Raw genomic sequence first — 18181 nt, 5'->3', positions numbered from 1 at the left:
ATTAAAATAACAGTCTGATTCTATGATACATCTGCTTACAGTTGCCTAAGCCTGTGATGTGCTAACCAGAAAGCCTGATGCATTGAGTTTTACTAGCTCCCAGGCAGTTCTCTCCTTACTATCACAGGTACAGTCTGAAAGCCTCTCTCTGATCTCCCCTCATCCCTATCTCTTTAAAAAAGGCAGAAAATGAATCAAGTGACCTGAATGTTTCATGCATGTAATTTAGAAATAGGAATGAAAAAACATTCTGCAATTCTACCCACAAACCAGTTTTCCTTTATTTTGTTTTTTTTGTTCGCTTTGTGTTCCTTTAAAAAAAAAATGGTGGTTGTGTAGTATAGGTCACGGTGAGAGGGTGGAAAACTCACATTGTGCTTGCCTATAGTATATGCTTGCTGAATCAATACTATTGATCCCTCCATAAGAGCTAAATTCACCCACAGTTTTAAAATGAAACTAAAACTGGTCCAGTGTCTGCATCTTAGGGGGAAAATTGAACATACCTTTAAATCACTGCTGCAGTCACACTGCTGGAAAGCTTAACTTCAGATCTGTTCTCAGACTCCAGAATCTGCGGATTGTTTTGAAAGAGTTTCATCTGCTGGCAACATTGATTGATTGACATCACAAGGGCAGAATTAACATCCTACTTTGACTTCGAGTGCAGAAATTGCTGAAAGAAGAATGTTTCTAGAAAGGACTGGAGGAGTAAACAATATTTTTTGTTCTGTTCCGATAGGTTTTTTTGGGAAACACACTTTTTCCCCTTAAAGATACACATCAGGCAATATGACTACTGGAACTGTATTTCCAGAATGTTGTTTGCTTTTTTTTTGGCAAGTGTTACACTGTTAACGCATATTTAGCTTGTGGTCCCCTATAACCTGCCCAGAGCCCTTTCTGTGGTACTGATTGCTCCTTCCTAAATGGAGTATTTTGTCATATGTGACTGTGGATGTCAGCAAGGCTCTGGCCAGTGGGAGCCGCGATTGGCTGAACCTGCGGACACGGCAGGTAAACCGGCCTGGCCCACTAGGACGCTTACCCTGGCGGGCTGCATGCCAAAGGTTGCCAATCCCTAGTCTATCACGTTCCCCTTATCCATCAAATGAGTTATTCTGTCAAAGAAGGAAATCAAGCTTGTTTGTATCAAAGTCAGATTGGTCTTTAGTTCACCAGCTCTTCCTTTTCCAAAGACGGGTACTACGTGAGCTCTTCTCCAGTCTTCCAGGACTCTCCTGCCATTCCTGAGTTTGTAAATAATATTGCCAGAGGCTCCAAGATTTCTTCAGCTAATTGCTTCAGTACCTTTGGGTGACTAGCATCTAGCCCCACTGATTTGATTTCATTCAAATTGGTCAGAAGATCTGTGTTCTTTGCTTATCCCAATCTGCATCCCTTCCCCTTTATTGTCTATGGTAACTTCACTTGTTGCCTGGTGAAGTTTTTTGTAAGAAGACTGAAACAAAGTAGGCGTTGAACTGTTCTGCCTTCCTTTCATCTTCCATTACCAGCTCATCATCTCCATTGAGCAGTGGACCCACACCATCATTGATCTTTCTTTTTTTGTCTGACATATTTGAAGAACCCATTCCTCTTGCCTCTATCACTTCTTGCCAGCAGTAAATCATTCTTTGCATTTGCTTTCCTGATTTTCATCCTTACACACTTGTGCTATTCTCATGTATACTTCCTTAGTGACATATCCCTCCTTCCATTTTCTCTAGGTATCCCTTCTGGTTTAAAAGCTGCTTGTTCAGCTACACTGGCTTCCTGAGGCTCTTATCTTTCCTCTGTGTTGGAATAGCTTGATGTTGAGCCTTCAGTATTGCATCTTTTAAGAACTGCCTGCCCCTTTGACTCCTTTTCTTCCTAATTGGTATTTTTCCATAGGACCTTGCCCCCGCCAGTTGACATCTGCCTTTCTGAAGTCCAGTGTCCTTGTTTTGCTGTTCTGATGTCCTCCTTTCCATAGGACCTTTAATTGAACTTCCTCCCAAGTTCTTGACTATCTTCATGTTTGCAACTAATTCATCCTTGTTGTTCAAAACTAGATCCAAAGTGGAGAACCCCCTAGTTGTTTCCTCAACTTTCTGAATCAGAAAGCTGTCCCCTACACCTGCTAAGAATTTGCAGGACGTATTATGTTTTGCTGCAGTAGTCTTCCAGTAGATGCAAGGATGTTAAAATCCTCTATTAATACTAGCTTGTGTGCGCTCGCCAATCTTGTTACCTGCTTGTAGAATGACTCATCCACTTCCTTTTCCTGATTTGGTGGCCTAAATTAGGACCTCAAGTTCAAATATGCAAGGGACCAATACCCATGGTGACATGGATGGTACTCTCTCTGGAACAGAGTACAATTCTCCCAAGTGATCAAGAACTTTGTTTATATGCTGTACTCCATATCTGGAAAAAAACAGCTAGTATAACATCGCCTGTGCAACAAGCTAAGAAGAAATTGCAGCCTCTACCATGGAAAATGTGGGGCATAGTCTGGGAAGGAATATAGGCAACGTTAAAAATCGGTGTGATTGAAGAATCTAAAGGTGAGTGGAGAAGCCCAAAGTTCTGGTCCCCAACAGTTTAGTTCATTTTTGCAACGATTTTTGTACAGTCAACTTCATTTTGAAATTCAGCACTTATCTAGTGCCTGTGGGTAGATGAACTGCTGAAGTGGCTGGAACCTGCAAGATACCTTAGTACAACTGATCTCATAAAGGCATTTTGGCAAATTCCCTTATCGCCCCTCCTCATGAGAAAAGACTTCCTAGGGACATTTTCATTTAAAGACCATGCCATTCAGATTGTATGGGGTAGTAGCAACTTTTCAGTGGCTTTTGAATAAAGTTCTCAGTCTCCATTGTCAGTATGTCACAGTCTACCTTGATGATATCATTATAGCTCCACATATGAAGATCACCTGCAACTTCTGAGGGCAGTATTAGGATCCCTACTAATAGCAAACCCAACAAAATATAAATTAGCAAATACGGAGTTGACCTATCTTGGATACCACACAGCAGGGGGTTGACATTTGAAGCCAGTAATAAATTAAGTGTAGGCTCTAACCATGTGCCCAGTCCCCTAGACAAAAAGCCAAATGAGACACTTCCTGGGCCTGGCCAACTGTTACTGGAAGTTTTCCTGAACTTTGCTTCGATCATGGCTCCCCTAACAGACCTTATAAAAGACAGTAACCCTAGGAAGACTCTGTGGGATATTCAAAGCTTTTTTGCAGTTCAGAACTTGAAGACACACCTGTCGGGCATCCATCCTTTTTAATATTTAAATAAATTCAATTACAGACACTACCATGTTGACCTGGACACTATGCTTTCACACGATTTTGCAGGTGAAGAGCATCCATTCTGTATTTAAGTAGGAAATTGTTCCCCAAGGAGAGGGTCTCTTTGATTATTGAGAGGGAGGCACTAGCGATTAAGTGGGCCATAGGTTCTCTTAAGTACTACATGCTGGGCCATCTCTTTTCATTGATCACCAATCATGCCCCTTTACATTAGCTGGATATTATGGACTCAAATCCCCATATGATAAAGTGAGACCTAACTCTCCAACCATATAGGTTCAGAGTTCATCATCCTGCAGGAAAGAATCATGCCAAAGCTGATTTTTTTTTTTTACCACCCAATCAGGAGAAGACTAACCAGCTTCTTTGGGCTCAACTGATACAGAAGTCCACCTGCAGAGCCTGCTGTAGCTGGGGGATGCAAGCTTTTAAGAAGGAAAGCTTGTCACAGGAAAGGGCAATCAGGCAGAAAACTGCTGTACCACAGAAGTAGCTGAATCTTTCTACAGAGCCAGAGAGAGAGAGAAGCAGCTGACAAGCCTCCACCACATACACAGATTTAATGGGCTCATGATAAGCTGATCACAATGGGTCAGCAATTGAAGATAAACCGGAACCCAGGTCCAGTGGTGCTGGACTGCCACAAACAAACCAGATCTTCAAGGAAACCAAGACTGAACATCCCTTAAACCGAAGACTCCCACACCTGAGACCCTGGAAAGGCTGGAGTAAGATTCCCAGGAAGGGAAAGGACTTTGGAAGGGGAAGAGATCTAAAACTGCTGGAATGTGATGCTAGAGGAAGGCCCAGCCTATTACAAGGTTTAGACATAATCTAATCACTGTCCAGCATTAAACAGTATTTAAACAAGTGCTGGGGTTTGGCATGCAGAGACCTCAGCATGCATAAACCCTATAAAATTCATGTCAACAGTTAGAAATGTATTGATTGAAATCCACACAAGGAACAGAATCAAAACAAGATGAAGAGCATTGAAACTGAAATTGATTGTTTTGCATCAGTTTCTGGGGACAGTGAAATGGTTAAAGCTTCATATTCAAATAATTTTTCTTGGTGGAGTAGAAAGGGTTAGTTCTATTGTTCAATTCTGAATCTAGAACAATAGTCACTTTCCTGCTTTAGACAAAACACACAGAAGGGAAAGAAGAGAGAAGATAGTAAAGATGGAGGGAAATACGACTTTTGTTGATGTTCTCAGGATACAGGGCAGCTGGTCGGTAATGGATGGATGCTTTGGACTTCAAGGTCAGCTATGATATCAGTTGCTCAGTACCCCTGTTCACCTCCCCAGTCAGCAACATCATCTGGTTGGTCTGGTAGATCCCTCACATTCACAGGTCCTTCTCAGGCCAGCTCAGCTGAATGGGCCATCTCATCTTATTATGCTTGTGCCATGCAGTACAGCTGATTTCAGGATCAGGTGAAAAGCTGAGAGAGGGGACGAGAGGAAGATTTGAGGAGACTGGCAAAAAGGAGCATGTGAAGGAGGGGAAGAAAGACAAAGCAGAATCTCACATGTATCAGGTTGTAGTCCTTGCTGGTGCAGTGATGATGGTCAAGAGTCCCCACTGGGGTATAAAGGTCTGGTATCATGGCAACAAATCTTTCTGCCACTGTGATGGTGAAAGTTAAAATTCTCCTCCCAAAAATATACTTAAGGGCACCCTAAACAGGCCATAGGTGGAATAATCTGTCCTCTTATTTTGTCCACCAATTAGTTGTAATTTCCAACGCACCTATTTTTCTTCTTTGATTTCCAATCCTTATTCCTCTTATTTATCAGAGTTTTGACAGTCCTGGAGTGGTATCAGTAGACCTTGTTAAAATGTATCTAATCTTTTTGTCTCCTCACATATTTTCTTTCACAATTTTGTATAACAGATCATTGTGACAGTTCTTAATCCTTTACCAACTTTTCACCGGTTGAGTTTAGTTAGGGTAAACTTTTAGGCCCAATTATCACAACTTGTCTTGGAGATGGGGGCCATCAGACTGACCTGCATAGTATTCTTGCCTGTTCTGTGGAACTCCACTATGCAAATCTTTATAAGCAACAGGTCTGTGTTGCATTACATAAATAAGCAAGTTGATGCTCAATCATTCCCTCTTTGCCAAGAAGCCATCAAGCTCTGGATATAGTATAATCAACACTGTGTAACTCTCTGGCGGTACACCTTCCAGGTGTCAGCAACAATCTAGGAGACTTCTTAAGCAGACATACGGTGACCAGCTGTGAGCAGTTACTGCAGAAATCCATCCTAACCTGTTATGCTGCTTGTGGGACTCCCATCATAGACTTGTTTGCCACAGAGGACACCACGATGTATTTGAACTTCCAGAGGAGGCGTGAGCTTGGCTCCCTACCAGATGTCTTTCTCCCTCAGTTGGTCTTGAGGACTCCTATTTGCTTTCCCACTGATTCCCCTTTGATCACCAGGGTAATAGCCAAGATCATATGGGACAAGTTCTTGTCTATCATGATAGACCCTGGGACAGATTTGGTTGTCAGACCTGTTACTGATGTTCAAATGGCCTCCCATAGACCTTCCACCTTGCCCAGACAGATCTCAGAACCAAGGTCAGATAGTGCACTCAGTCCCCCTGTCATTGCATCTAACAGCTTGGATGTTGGTTGGTTGAGGACTGTTGACAGACTGCTAACAAGTTCAGGAGATTCTTATACAGAGCAGGAAGACTTCTCAAAGTGGAAAAGATTCTCCATATGGGTGACTTAAAATATTGACTTAGTGGAGGCCCCCATACTGAAGATCCTGGACTACTTGCTGCTCCTGAAACATGGAGTAAGCATTTAACTCCCTTAAGGACCCAATACCAGCATGTCACAGCTCTGGTGCAGTTATACTTGATTTTCTCACACTGTCTTTCCTCTATACTAAGGGAAGAGCTTTTACAGCAAATTCTCTGGGGTAAAGAAGAAGGAGAGATGGCAACCTATACTGGATCTGAGAAAATTCAACAGTTGATATACAAGTTGAAGTTCAGGATGGTCATACTTGTCTCTGTAATCCTCTGTCTAGAATCAGGGAACTGGTCCACCTCTCTTGACCTTCAGGATGCATACTTCCACATATTGATAATCCCACAGCACAGGAAGTACATAAGGTTTATGGTCAGAACCACCATTATTGATATTTTGGTCTATTCTTTGGACTTCAACCACACCAAGGTTTTTCACCAAGGTACGGTATTTCAGAATACTTAAAGAAAAGGAACACTATCATATACTGATACCTAGGCTATTGGTTGGTATGGGGGAGATCTTATCATGTCTGAGTCCATCTGTATCGTGCTCAGTTGGTTGAATTTCAGCCTAGGTTTTGAAACATACAGAAATCCATCTTGAAGCAGGTTCAAAGACTTATTGGAGCACTTCCAATCAGTCTATAGCGTATATTCCTCAGGATAGATTCAGGATCTAAATACCACCATAAGGTTGTCTCTTACTTCTAAGACACATGTTCTCCTGTACCTTCATGATGCTGCATGGCAGACTACATTCAGTGAATACAAGATTGGTTGACGAAACATCATTTGAACCTGTACCTTTAGTAGTAGTAGTCTCTGTAGAAGAACCCTGCAAATGTCTGCAGAACTTGCATCTCCCCCTCTGTCTAGAACTATAGTGATGGATGCTTAACTTTTGTGGGTGGGGAGTACACATGGAGGATCTTTTTGAGTATAAGGCCTTTGCATAGGGGCCAACTTTCCCTGGCTCTGGTGGCTGTTCACACCCCACCGCCCCAACTCCAGCCTTTCCCTGCCCCTGCCCTGCCCCCATTCCAACCCCTTCCCCAAATCTCTGCCCCCTCCCTGCCCCTATTTGACCCCTTCCCCAAATCTGTTAGGTATTGAAGAATTACCCAATATCTGTATGTTGTATTCATTACTAATGTTTCTAAAATCTCAATCTTTCTATGTAACAATTAAAATATCCATGAGTTCTGATGGAGATTTTTTCATATTTGTAATACTGCTCAATTTTTTTATCGTGGTTTCAGCTGACTAATTTTAAGTGACTAAATCAAAATTAAATTCAGAGGAATTGAACTGCTTCTCAAGACTTTAAATGGATGAGAATATTGATTCCAAACAAAATTTAGGTATAATTGATTTTGCAGTACAAGATGTTTATCTGTTAGTTTTAGTCTCTAGCACAGTTAGAGCAAGAAGAAATTTTAAATGGTGATTGTAGTGCAATCAGTTATTTTCTTGCACATTGTATTAGGCCTTAAGATACTGCAATGGATTATTTAAAAAATTTTTAAAAAAGCCAAAAGCCAACCAGCCTTGAAGTTTTGCTTCTGCTTTAAAGGCATCATAAGAACAAGAATGAGTACCAGTGCCACCTTAAGTGAAAGAGGAAGGTAAAGACACAACTTTAAAAAAAAAATGTGGGCTGCTAAAAATACTGAAGTCTTAGATCTCTGAAAACTCTAAAAGGGAGGCTCCTATGCCTCCAAGCAAATTAAATTAAAATATAACTCAAATCAAAAGAGGGACTCTATCCACTACTGTTGTAAACTATTTAGTTAGTACGAAAAGTAAAAATATAACCACCTTAAAAGCCCATTTTTGTAATAACATTATTCAAGCAGAAAACAAAGTATATGTATATAAACTATAAACAGGAAAAAAAAAGTCTCAGTGCTGAGTCTTACCCACATCCATAATGATTGCCATTGGGCGTGTGACATCCAGCCAGGTGACTGGCAGGTCAGTGGTGTAGTCCATTTTACATTTTAAAGCAAAATAATTGAAAAGCAGTCACTCTTCCGCCTACTTAAACCAGAGTTTTTTGTTTTGGCCTGCAGCATTCAACAGTGTACTAACTGAAAAGGCAGGAAATGCTGATCTAGGTGATTGTAGTGTTGCCATCTATGACAGTACAAACATGACATCCTAGATTTGTGTCTTATCAGGAGCGCATAAGGGAAGAAATGATGTTCAGCTATTTTATTTTAAAATTTAATTATTTTAACCTAAATTTGTAAATATATCCTTTTACTGATTTGGTACCTTGTACAGGCTACATATTTTAAAATATTCTAGTTTACTTTTAAAATGAATAACAAATACTATAAATAGTTTTCCAAAAATAGTCCTACATGAATCTTACAGAGGCTAACATTATTTCATGCTTTTATAGCTAATTTCTCTATTTTAGTCCTCTTTCCCCTTCTTCCTGATGCACACTGAGCCTTCTCTTTAATATTATTCCATACTACTTCCAGGTTTGTTGCTTGATATTTTCTGTAAGTTCTGTTTCATTACATGTTTACTACCACCACTTATTTGATCTCTCCCAGTGCATGCCCTTTCACCTCTCAATGTTAAATTCAGTCTGCCACTTTCTTGTCCATATTGCAAATCTGTTCATATTCTCCTTCAGGTCTGTGTTGCCTTGATTTTATTTACCATTTCTCCAATTTTGTTAGTAAATTTAGAAATCGGGTGTCCTGCTCCTATTTCAAGTTAATTTATATAGATTCTAAACAGGGTTTGCCCCAGTGCCAAATCTCAAGGGACTTCACTTGTTGTTTTCCAAAATGACCTACTAGTATTTACTAGGTAACTTTTGTACCGTGATCTTTCACCAGCTTTTATTCAGTTGATTATCTTAATATTCATTCCCAAATCATTGATTGTAAGTTTTTATAGCCATTATCAAATTAATTACCTTATAGCAAAAAGTCTTATACCCAGAATCGGCCTTTCTCCCTCTTTTTTACCAGCCCCATCAAAGGCCTCCTCATGTCAGATATTACATTATTTCTGTATATTCACACTAATAACTGTCTTAGCAGTCTTTTATGAAACACTGTAAAAGGTTTCCTGGAATCATGGTCAGACTCACTAGTCTTTTTCTATTATATGATATTATATGGAATTTTTAAATATCTATCAGCTTTCCTCTATTTGTTTAGTATTCTCCTAGTGCTGAGTGAAATTTCAAAGAAATCTGTCAAAGGTTACATTGATTCCTTATTTTAGGCTACATCCACACTAAAAATTGCATGGGGAGTTGTAGAATCTCCATCATTAGGGTTTTTTTAAGAACAAGTTAGGCAAGTGCCCATCAGGCACAGTCTAGTTATTGCTTAGCCTTTCCTTGAGTGCAGGGAACTGAACTAGATGATTTTTTGAGGTCCCTTCCAGGCTTGTGATTCTGTGATTGTACAAGCTAGGGGTGTGATTTCCCTGCTCATGTACAAATACTCATACTAGCTCTCTAGCTGGTTTCAGGTGAGTTTGCATTCGGCACAGCTCGGCCGTGCCTCCACTGCATTGAGACTCTATTAAAATTCACACTACCTTGAGAATATGTTCATTAGCTGGGGAGTCACACACCTAACTTGTAGTATAGACATAGTCTAACTTGTGTAGTGCCTTGCAATGACTCCCAGCTGTTTCTGGTTACTCATTCATGTTTGGTTTTTATTTTCTGCATTCATGTATCACTTTCTCTGAAATGTGGAATTGATATACTATACCCTTACATAGCCCTTTTAGTTGCATTGTTTAGTCCAGTGCCCCAAAGCATAAGAGTGTATATTTCTTCTAAAAATTAACATCTACTGTAACTGTGGCTTCCCTTACTATATTTTCATTATCCATATAAGTATTCAATGCTTTTATGAATCCTACTAAAATGTTGGCTTCAGTTGCATCATGTGGCTAGGAGTTCCACATGTTTATATAAAACTTCATTTTCAGTTTCTAAATCTCGTTGGTTTGGGTGTTTCTATTCACTCCCTCACAATACAAAGATACAATTTACATTTTCTCTGCATCATTCCTTAATTTTTTAATAAACCTTTTGTCATGTTGTTTATCACCTTTCTACTGCGTAGGAGCTGTTGTCATGGACCAGGACCCCATTATACTAGATGCTGTACAAACATAGAACAAAGACTGTCCCTGCCTCAAAGAGGTTGGACTCAATTATAAAACCAAGAGATAACTTAATTAAACAGTGTCTCTTTCCATGTTCTCTTCATATGGTAGTCTCTGTCCAGGTGCCTAATATCTTTGTTACTAATCTTTTGATACGTTCTTGATCAAAGAATAGGGTGACCAGAACCAAATACATTATTCCAGGTGATGACATACCATCGATATTTACATAATGGCATAATATTTTCAGTATTTTCTTATTCTATTTACTAGTGCTTTGGCTTTTGATTTTTTTTCATGAATGTGATAGGTAAACATGCATTTCTTTTTTTAAAAAAATAACTTAGATTAATGAGTTTCCCAGTTCACAAGTGGGTCATGTCATTCAGAATTAGAACTCAAGTCTCCTGACTTTCAGTCCTGGACTCTGAAGGAAAAGAGGGATGCTGTAGTTCTTCATAGTACAATTGTAGAGGGAGAGGATATCTTACTTTTATATTTCCTCACAGGGCCAAAGCCAAAGGTTATTGAACTCAATATAAATCCTTTCATAGATCAATTTACAGCCAATGAAGTCCATTCTAAGGTACCTTACAACTGTTTCTGAGCATCTTACTTTTTTTTTGTGTATTTATTCTTACAATATTCCTTTGAGGTAGGAAAATAGTATCCCTATTTTACAGATTGGAACTGATGCACAAAGTGAGTGACTTGCCCAAAATCACAAGAGAGTCTCTAGCAGAGGGGAGAACTGAACCAGTTTTGCAGGTCCCAGGCTAGTGTTCTATGCACTGACTCATCCTTCCTCCCTGAATCAGGCCATCATATTGTTTTCTTGTAAATACTACTTTGTTCGAAAATGTTTAAGATAAAAAATTCAGGAATTCCTAGTGAATTATTTTCATTAGTTTTATTTCATTCAAGTTTTAGGATGCCATCTCAGACTGCAGTTATCTTAAACATTAAAACATGATCCATAACAAGTAAAACCTTAACACTTATATACATTTATATATTTAAAATAAAATTTATATATAAATCTTTGTGTAAAAATGAACACCAGAAAACTATTAAAGGAATACTATTTATTCTTGTGAACAGAGAAGAGGAAAATACCAGTGCTAATATGGAAATTGTATTCTGGCAAACTGTTCTAGAGATGAATTTTTTCTAATATTACTGACATGTTTAAATTCACAAAAAATTACAATATTTTAAATCCATATGTTAGGAAAATATTGTATGGCTATCTTAAGTATTAGAGTAACTTTGGTGTGAACATTTCAAAAATATTTTTTTCTGTAAAGTGAGTCTTCAACAGCAGTTTACTGAAGCTCAAGCAAAGATGCTGGTACAGTTTTTTTTTTAGTTTTAAAATATTGCAACAGTGTTGGAAGAGAGATCTTAAGTATTTTAATAGATATTCTTATTTAAATGAATGTTTAATGTGTATATTGCATATTAAACTAGAAGGAATATTTTGAGTTAAGTTCTTAGTTTGGATGTAAAAAATAGTGTAGTAACTGAATGAGAACTTAATCACTTCAGGAGAGGTATATCAAAATATCTGATCATGCCAGTGGTTGAGAGCTGGTCTTCACTACAAAAAGAACCATGCTGCTGCAATTGATGCAGCAGGGATCAATTTAGTGTGTCTCGTAAAGACCCACTAAATTGACCTCAGAGTGCTCTCAGTTCAACCCCGGTACTCCAGCTCCCTGAGAAGATTAAAGTAAGTCAACAGGAGAGCATTTCCCATCGACACCCTGGTGTCTTCACTGTGCTGCAAGTCAACCTAAGCTATGTCAACTTCATCTGTTTGCGTAGCTGGAGTAGCGTAACTTAGATCGATTTTATCCTTGTAGTGAAGACAAACCCTGAGACAGATTAACTATTAGTTGCAGATTACAACATAAACACACATTGTGCACTGCAAAATACTGGAAAACTTTAACAATACTATAGTTATAAACATTTCTGAATTTGGTGAACATCTAGTAATATAAACATCAACAGGAGTAGACCACCAAGATATATGTATATAAAAGGCTGGTTACAGTCAGAACTCGGGTACAGGAGTGATACAACGAAAGTCAAGATACACTAGAAGATAGGAGTTTACTTTTGACTATATCAAATGTGAGACAGTTCTGGTTCTTTCAGAATATATGTTAGGAACCAGGTAATAGAGAAGATGGTAAATGGAAGACACACACACACAACTGGGATTTATTCAATAGTCATATCCGTGGGTACCAATTATCTCAAGGGCGGTGGGGGACAAAGGAGATGGAGAAAATTAATAGCCATTGGACAAAAAGTTGGGAGGCTTAGTCATACAAGTGAAAAGTAAGTCTTTCTCAGCAGTAATGTTCCATAGGAACACTTAAGGAGGGGAGATAAAATGTTTGATAGCCTAATTGATAGTGTTGGTGGCTGCAGATAAATCCAATAAAGAAGATTAAGAAAAATTAAAGCAACTGGGACTGGGTGACAGTCAAGTTATCAAAAACGTGCATTTTTATTTTCTGTGGCGTGTCTGACCCAGATCAGTGCTGGAATCAAGTTGATCCTGCAAGAAGACAAGAATTTGACTTAGGGCAATGCATTGGCACAATTTGGATTGAAATGGAATAAGTGAAATTGGCTAAAAACTTCTTAAAATAAGACAATCCAACGATTTTGAAAGAAGGACTTCATAAGACAGGAATTAAAGGCAGAGTATTTTTAATTGCCTATTCCCAGATATCATCCAGTACATTTTTTCCTGTTCGGAAATATCTGTTTCAGAAATGAATCACACAGTAGTTCACGTTAATGTTCATTTTCAAGGCTCAAACTACTTTGTCCAGGCATGCTCTTAGAGCTCAGTCCATGGAAATAAAGTTTTCAGTGGTTCTGGCTTCCTAAATTCGTGTTCAAGGTGACTCTCTACATCTCTTTCTACAGAATGCAGGGAGTAGATTCTTTGGCTTACCAATGCTTTTTTGCACAAGTTAGACATGAATTTGTAAAAGCTAGTTAGCATTATAAATTAGCCACTCTTTTTCTAAAATCTCAAAACCCGAACATAACATGAAACTTACTCAGTTACGTTTTTTAGGATTTTAGGCTAGCAGAATGGCTAAGTGGCTCTTCTCTAAGATTTTCCTGAAACTACAATTTCCTTTTTTCATTTCGATAAGCTGTTCTGATTTTTATTGTGCATTGTGTTTAGCTGGTGACTTTCTTTTTCCTAGTCTGTCCTCAAAAGTATTTGAATCCATTTCAAATACAGTTTTTCTTGCTTAGGTGACTTAAGTCTTTCTGAGCTGCACAATATCATTTTTAAAAATGAAATCCTATGTGGCTTTGAAATAGTAAACATAGCTTTTGAAATACTAAATCCTGCTTGGCTGATAGGGGGAACTGGAAATGTATTCATGTCGCCAGAAGCCTCTTTATTGAAGAAATGCAGAATGGATGTTTGGGCCACATTACATTATTTCACTTCTTACTAAACTTATCTCCTGCAAATGAGCTTTTCAACAAGAAGTCCTTTTGGCAGTTTTGTTTTGTTTTTTTTAAACAAAGGCAGCTCTTCTAGTACTATTATTCCCTCCCAAGGTATGGCGTGCTTGTTTTGATTCTTTTCCAGTGGAGAGGAGGACATGCAAAGACCAATTACTAGTGATGACATTTTTCATAGATCTCTTCCATGTGGATCCAACACAGCAAAGGAGGAAATTAAGTCTGTTCTTTCAGTTTTCTGTGTAGGAACAGCCAAATCTCCATTTGGTACATAGTTAAACTTTTCTGTGCTTTTTACTATAGCAAGTATAAGGACACACTTTTTATACTGAATGTCACGTTTGTTCAATATAACCTTTCACATGCACTTCTCTTACTTTGTTTCCATGACTAATGGATGGGAGAGCACTGTATCAACTTACAGCACTCTACCAAAATTTTAAAACATTTCACATTCACTTCTGTGAATAAGGTTTAAGTCACCTCCAGGCAAAAGCAATGAATTCCTTTTTGCCTTAGTTAACTCTGGGGCAGGAGGGAGATAGTATTTTAAGTGGTTAAGTGAATACCCTTTACCTTTTTGAGCATTTCCTATCAAACCCTTCCCTCATTCATAAGTCATTTAAAACATGTATATGGAAAAAGTGGGTGGAAATATTCACTAAATAAAAAAATCATCCTAGCTCAATTTGATTAAAAGATTATAACACATGAACAGTCTTTGATCATTAAAATTGAGCATAATGTTTTTATGCTTTTAATATCAACTTCAGAGAGCATTTCAGCTACATTGTAATAATATATCTTTGTTTTAGATCATATGGGGAGTATTTTTCATCCTTGTGGCACTGTTGTTCACCATTTCTCTCTTCCTGTCAAAGTAAGTGTATTGCAGTGTCCATTTTGTAAATCAGTTACACAGATCATGTACTGTATGCCTTTATCTAAGCTAAAATCCATTAATATGATCTAGTTATCTTAAGAGTTGTCTGCTTTACTTTACAAGTGCTCTGCAGTGGGGTACTTTTTTCTTGCCTATTCCTGTAACTGACCATACTGCTATACTTTAACATTATACATCTAAACTAAATTTTAATAAAGCTGAAACAGATTAGTCAGTAAAACACTGAATAAAGATTGGTCAGTTTATTTTTCTGCTTAACTATCCACTGATGCAGCAAAGAAATTAAGCATATGTGTAGACAAATGCAAATAAAGGGAGTGCTTATGTGGTACAAAATAAGCATGGGCTTATGTGCCTTCTGGGTTAGGGAAACAGTGCTCAACACCTTGCGGGTACTGAGCCCTCAATCTCCTTTCTGTGTGTTGTTTAGGACCTGGTCATTTCCATGCTTCGTGAAGCTTTAAGTAGTGTAGTCAACTGGAAATCTAAGTAGTTTGTTTTTTAAAAAGTCTGTTACGTCACCTCTCCCAGAGTCCCATCCCCCTATGGTGTTTTGGGATTTTTTAGATTTAAATCTCACTTTCCCTATTTTAAAAATATTTCTCTTGCCTGTTATGTGAAATAACCATACAACAAAAAGTAGAAACTGACTAAGGGATAGATCGAGCAAAGATACATGTGTGTAGTCTCATTGACTTCACGTGAATAACTTAACTTGCAAGTTTGCAGGACCAGGCCATAGCTGCCAATACAGGTGGAGCTATGGCATTCACAAAGTAAAGAAACTAAAAGTTCTCTTTCAATTATAACTTGTTTGGTGTTTGTAACGGTTTCTAAAAAAATCTTAAACATAAGAGTGATTTTTAATCTGATATCCCTTTAAATGAAACTTGAATAAAAATGCTCTATGGAGAGGTAAAAAACCGTAACAATTAACCAGTTTTCCCTAATTATTGCAGCTTGGACAAAGCTCTACATTCAGCTGGCATCAATTCTGGATTTATAATTTTAGGAACTAATCTGACCAATCCATTGAATATGCTTTTACCTGTTCTACAAACTGTAAGTAAAACAATTGGCAAATATATAGAGTTATAAAGATGGATACATAGCAAGCTTATTACATATAGATCTATATAGAATATGTAATAAGCTTGCTAATATATGCTAAGATCTAGGAGACCATTGCGGATTAAAAGATCTTGTGAGTCTGCAAGTCAACTAATAGATAACTCAAAAATGCAAAACAAACTTCATTTTTGACATGCTCTGTTTTAATTTAGTATTGGTAGTATACTGGTAAATCTGTGGCAATGAATATTATAATAGTGAAGTATTAAGACTTACTAAAGCAGTCTTAAATATTTGTTGAGAAGTCAAATGAATTTTTTTTGTGAACTGTCAGTTTTGCAAATTAGCACATTGAAACACCAAGGCTCTCTTACATTGTATATGTTAAAACCTGGAATTATTCCTCAAGTGATTGTCCAGACTGATTCCATGCTTTGGGCTTATGCCCCCTGCACATATGATCAGATTATTTTGAAATAGCATTGTCCATTGGGGCTGTGCCTGCATCCTGGTAGCACTTGTGACCATTGTAGCTAAAGATATGGAGTGGGTTAGCCTCAGTAGCCTCTTCTTACTGTCCATGTCTGCAAGACACAACCCTGCAGTCTGTCTCTTAAACCTGCAGGAAGTAAGTTAGAGCTATTGTTGTTGTTGATTTGTCTTACTATAATTATAAATATCTGTTGGTTTGGGAAAAAAAACTTGTGAAAAGAGGGCATTGATAGCCGGAAGGAAGGGGCATTAGAAACCCCAATTCCTCTGTGCACAAGCCTAAAATAGCCAGAGGCAAATCTCCATCTGTCCCTCCTGCAATACAATAGTGCCCGCCAATAATGGTCATTCAAGATACCTCTTGTGCGTCTTGCCTAAGCCTGTGTCTGAGCGCTGCCTGGTGCACAAGCTGTTTTTGAGCAGTGTTGTCATAAACATACAGCTATGGGTATCATAAAATCCCTCCTTTACCTGTAAAGGGTTAAGAAGTTCAAATAACCTGGTTGGCACCTGACCAAAAGGACCAATGAGGGGAGAAGATACTTTCAAATCTCTGGGGGAAGGTTTTTATTTTCTCTTTGTTGTTCTCTCCGGGTCAGTGAGGAATCAGGGCAGGGAAAATACATATCCCAAAGCCATACCTGAACTAATCATCTAAGATTACAAATTGTAAGTAATAGGAAGGAAATGCGTTAGATTATCTTTTGTTTTAGCTTGTGAATTGCCCCTATGCTAAGAGGGAGGTTTATTCCTGTTTTTTTGTTAAATTAAAGTTTAGCCTAGAGGGGAATTCTCTGTTTTGAATCTGATTATCCTGTAAAATTACCTTCCATCCTGATTTTTACAGAGGTGCTTCTTTTGCTTTTTCTTTATTATAAACTTCTGCTTTTAAGAACCTGATTGATTGGTTTTTAGTGTCCTAAAAACCCAAGGGCTGGTATGTGTGCACTTTGTTAACCTGTTTGATTGGTATATTATTCCCAAGCCTCCTCAGGAAAGGGGGTGAAGAGGCTTGGGGAGATTTTGGGGGAACAGGAACACCAAGTGGTTCTTTTCCTTGAATCTTTGTCTAACTCACTTGATGATGGCAGTAGTACTCATCCAAGGACAAGGAAGGATTTGTGCCTTGAAGATTTTAACCTAAGCTGGCAGAAATAAGCTTCGGGGGTCTTTTATGGAGATCCCCACATCTGTATCCCAGAGTTCAGAGTGGAGAGAGAACCCTGACAAATGTCTTTAAAGCTAAAGAGGGAAGACTGAAGCTAGATCATGAGACCTCAGTGCAAGCATTGTCAGATCTGGGTAAACAAATAGGGGTTGGGGGTGGCCATGGCGGCAAGTCCAGAGGCACAGTGGTTGAGCAGACAGGAGTAGTTCCCCACACATTGATCTCTCCCTCCACAGCTGAGGATGTGGGGGGAGAGTGAAGCTTCCTGCAGCCCAGGGAGATGGTTCTTTGAGTGCTTGCTTGTGTGAATTCCATTCTAGGTGTGTGCATGCCCACGTGCACAGTCGGAGATTTTTGCCTTAGCGGTATCCATAGGGCCAGCTGTGGTGTCCTCTTGAGTGCTGCACTCATGCATCGGTATATCAGGTGCTGCCAGCCCTACTCCCTCTCAGTTCCTTCTTACTGCCTTTGGTGGTTAGTTGGAGTGCCTTTCCTTGCATAGCAAGGGCTAGTGGTTTCGTCTCTTCTGACTTCAAGCCTTTGGGGCTTGTAAATAGTTTGTAGTAGTTAGTGTTAAGTAATTGTTAAATGTACTTAGAAGTTAAAATTCCAGTGGGGAGTTTGCCCCAGCAAGGGCATGCCCTGGTCTCCGGGGTTTAAGCCCTGGGCGGACTGTAACAGGCCTATGCCTGGAAGTGGCCCCCCACAGCAGCTGCCTCAAGTGCTTGGGGGAATCACATGTGAAGGACAAATGTTACATTTGTAAAAAATGTTGACCCAGGACTCA

The 18181-nt window shown here is 38.8% G+C and overlaps 1 protein-coding gene across 4 annotated transcripts in view; it reads left to right on the top strand.

Moving 5' to 3' along the window:
• The window catches only part of LMBRD1 (LMBR1 domain containing 1), a 240092-nt gene that overhangs the window by 154232 nt on the left and 67679 nt on the right, over positions 1 to 18181 (top strand). For 3 of the 4 annotated variants that reach the window (XM_030555680.1, XM_030555677.1, XM_030555678.1), the window contains exons 10-11: positions 14575 to 14639; positions 15623 to 15725. The exons of the other annotated variant lie outside the window; for it this stretch is intronic. In XM_030555680.1, coding sequence (XP_030411540.1) covers positions 14575 to 14639; positions 15623 to 15725 — 168 coding nt within the window. The remainder of the gene's footprint in view (positions 1 to 14574; positions 14640 to 15622; positions 15726 to 18181) is intronic. 4 annotated transcript variants of the gene reach the window in all.

This window comes from Gopherus evgoodei, chromosome 3, assembly GCF_007399415.2.
Source record: "Gopherus evgoodei ecotype Sinaloan lineage chromosome 3, rGopEvg1_v1.p, whole genome shotgun sequence".
NCBI classification, from domain to species: Eukaryota; Metazoa; Chordata; order Testudines; family Testudinidae; genus Gopherus; species Gopherus evgoodei.
Note: the sequence above shows the minus strand (reverse complement) of the source record. Positions and strands in the feature narration are given on the sequence as shown.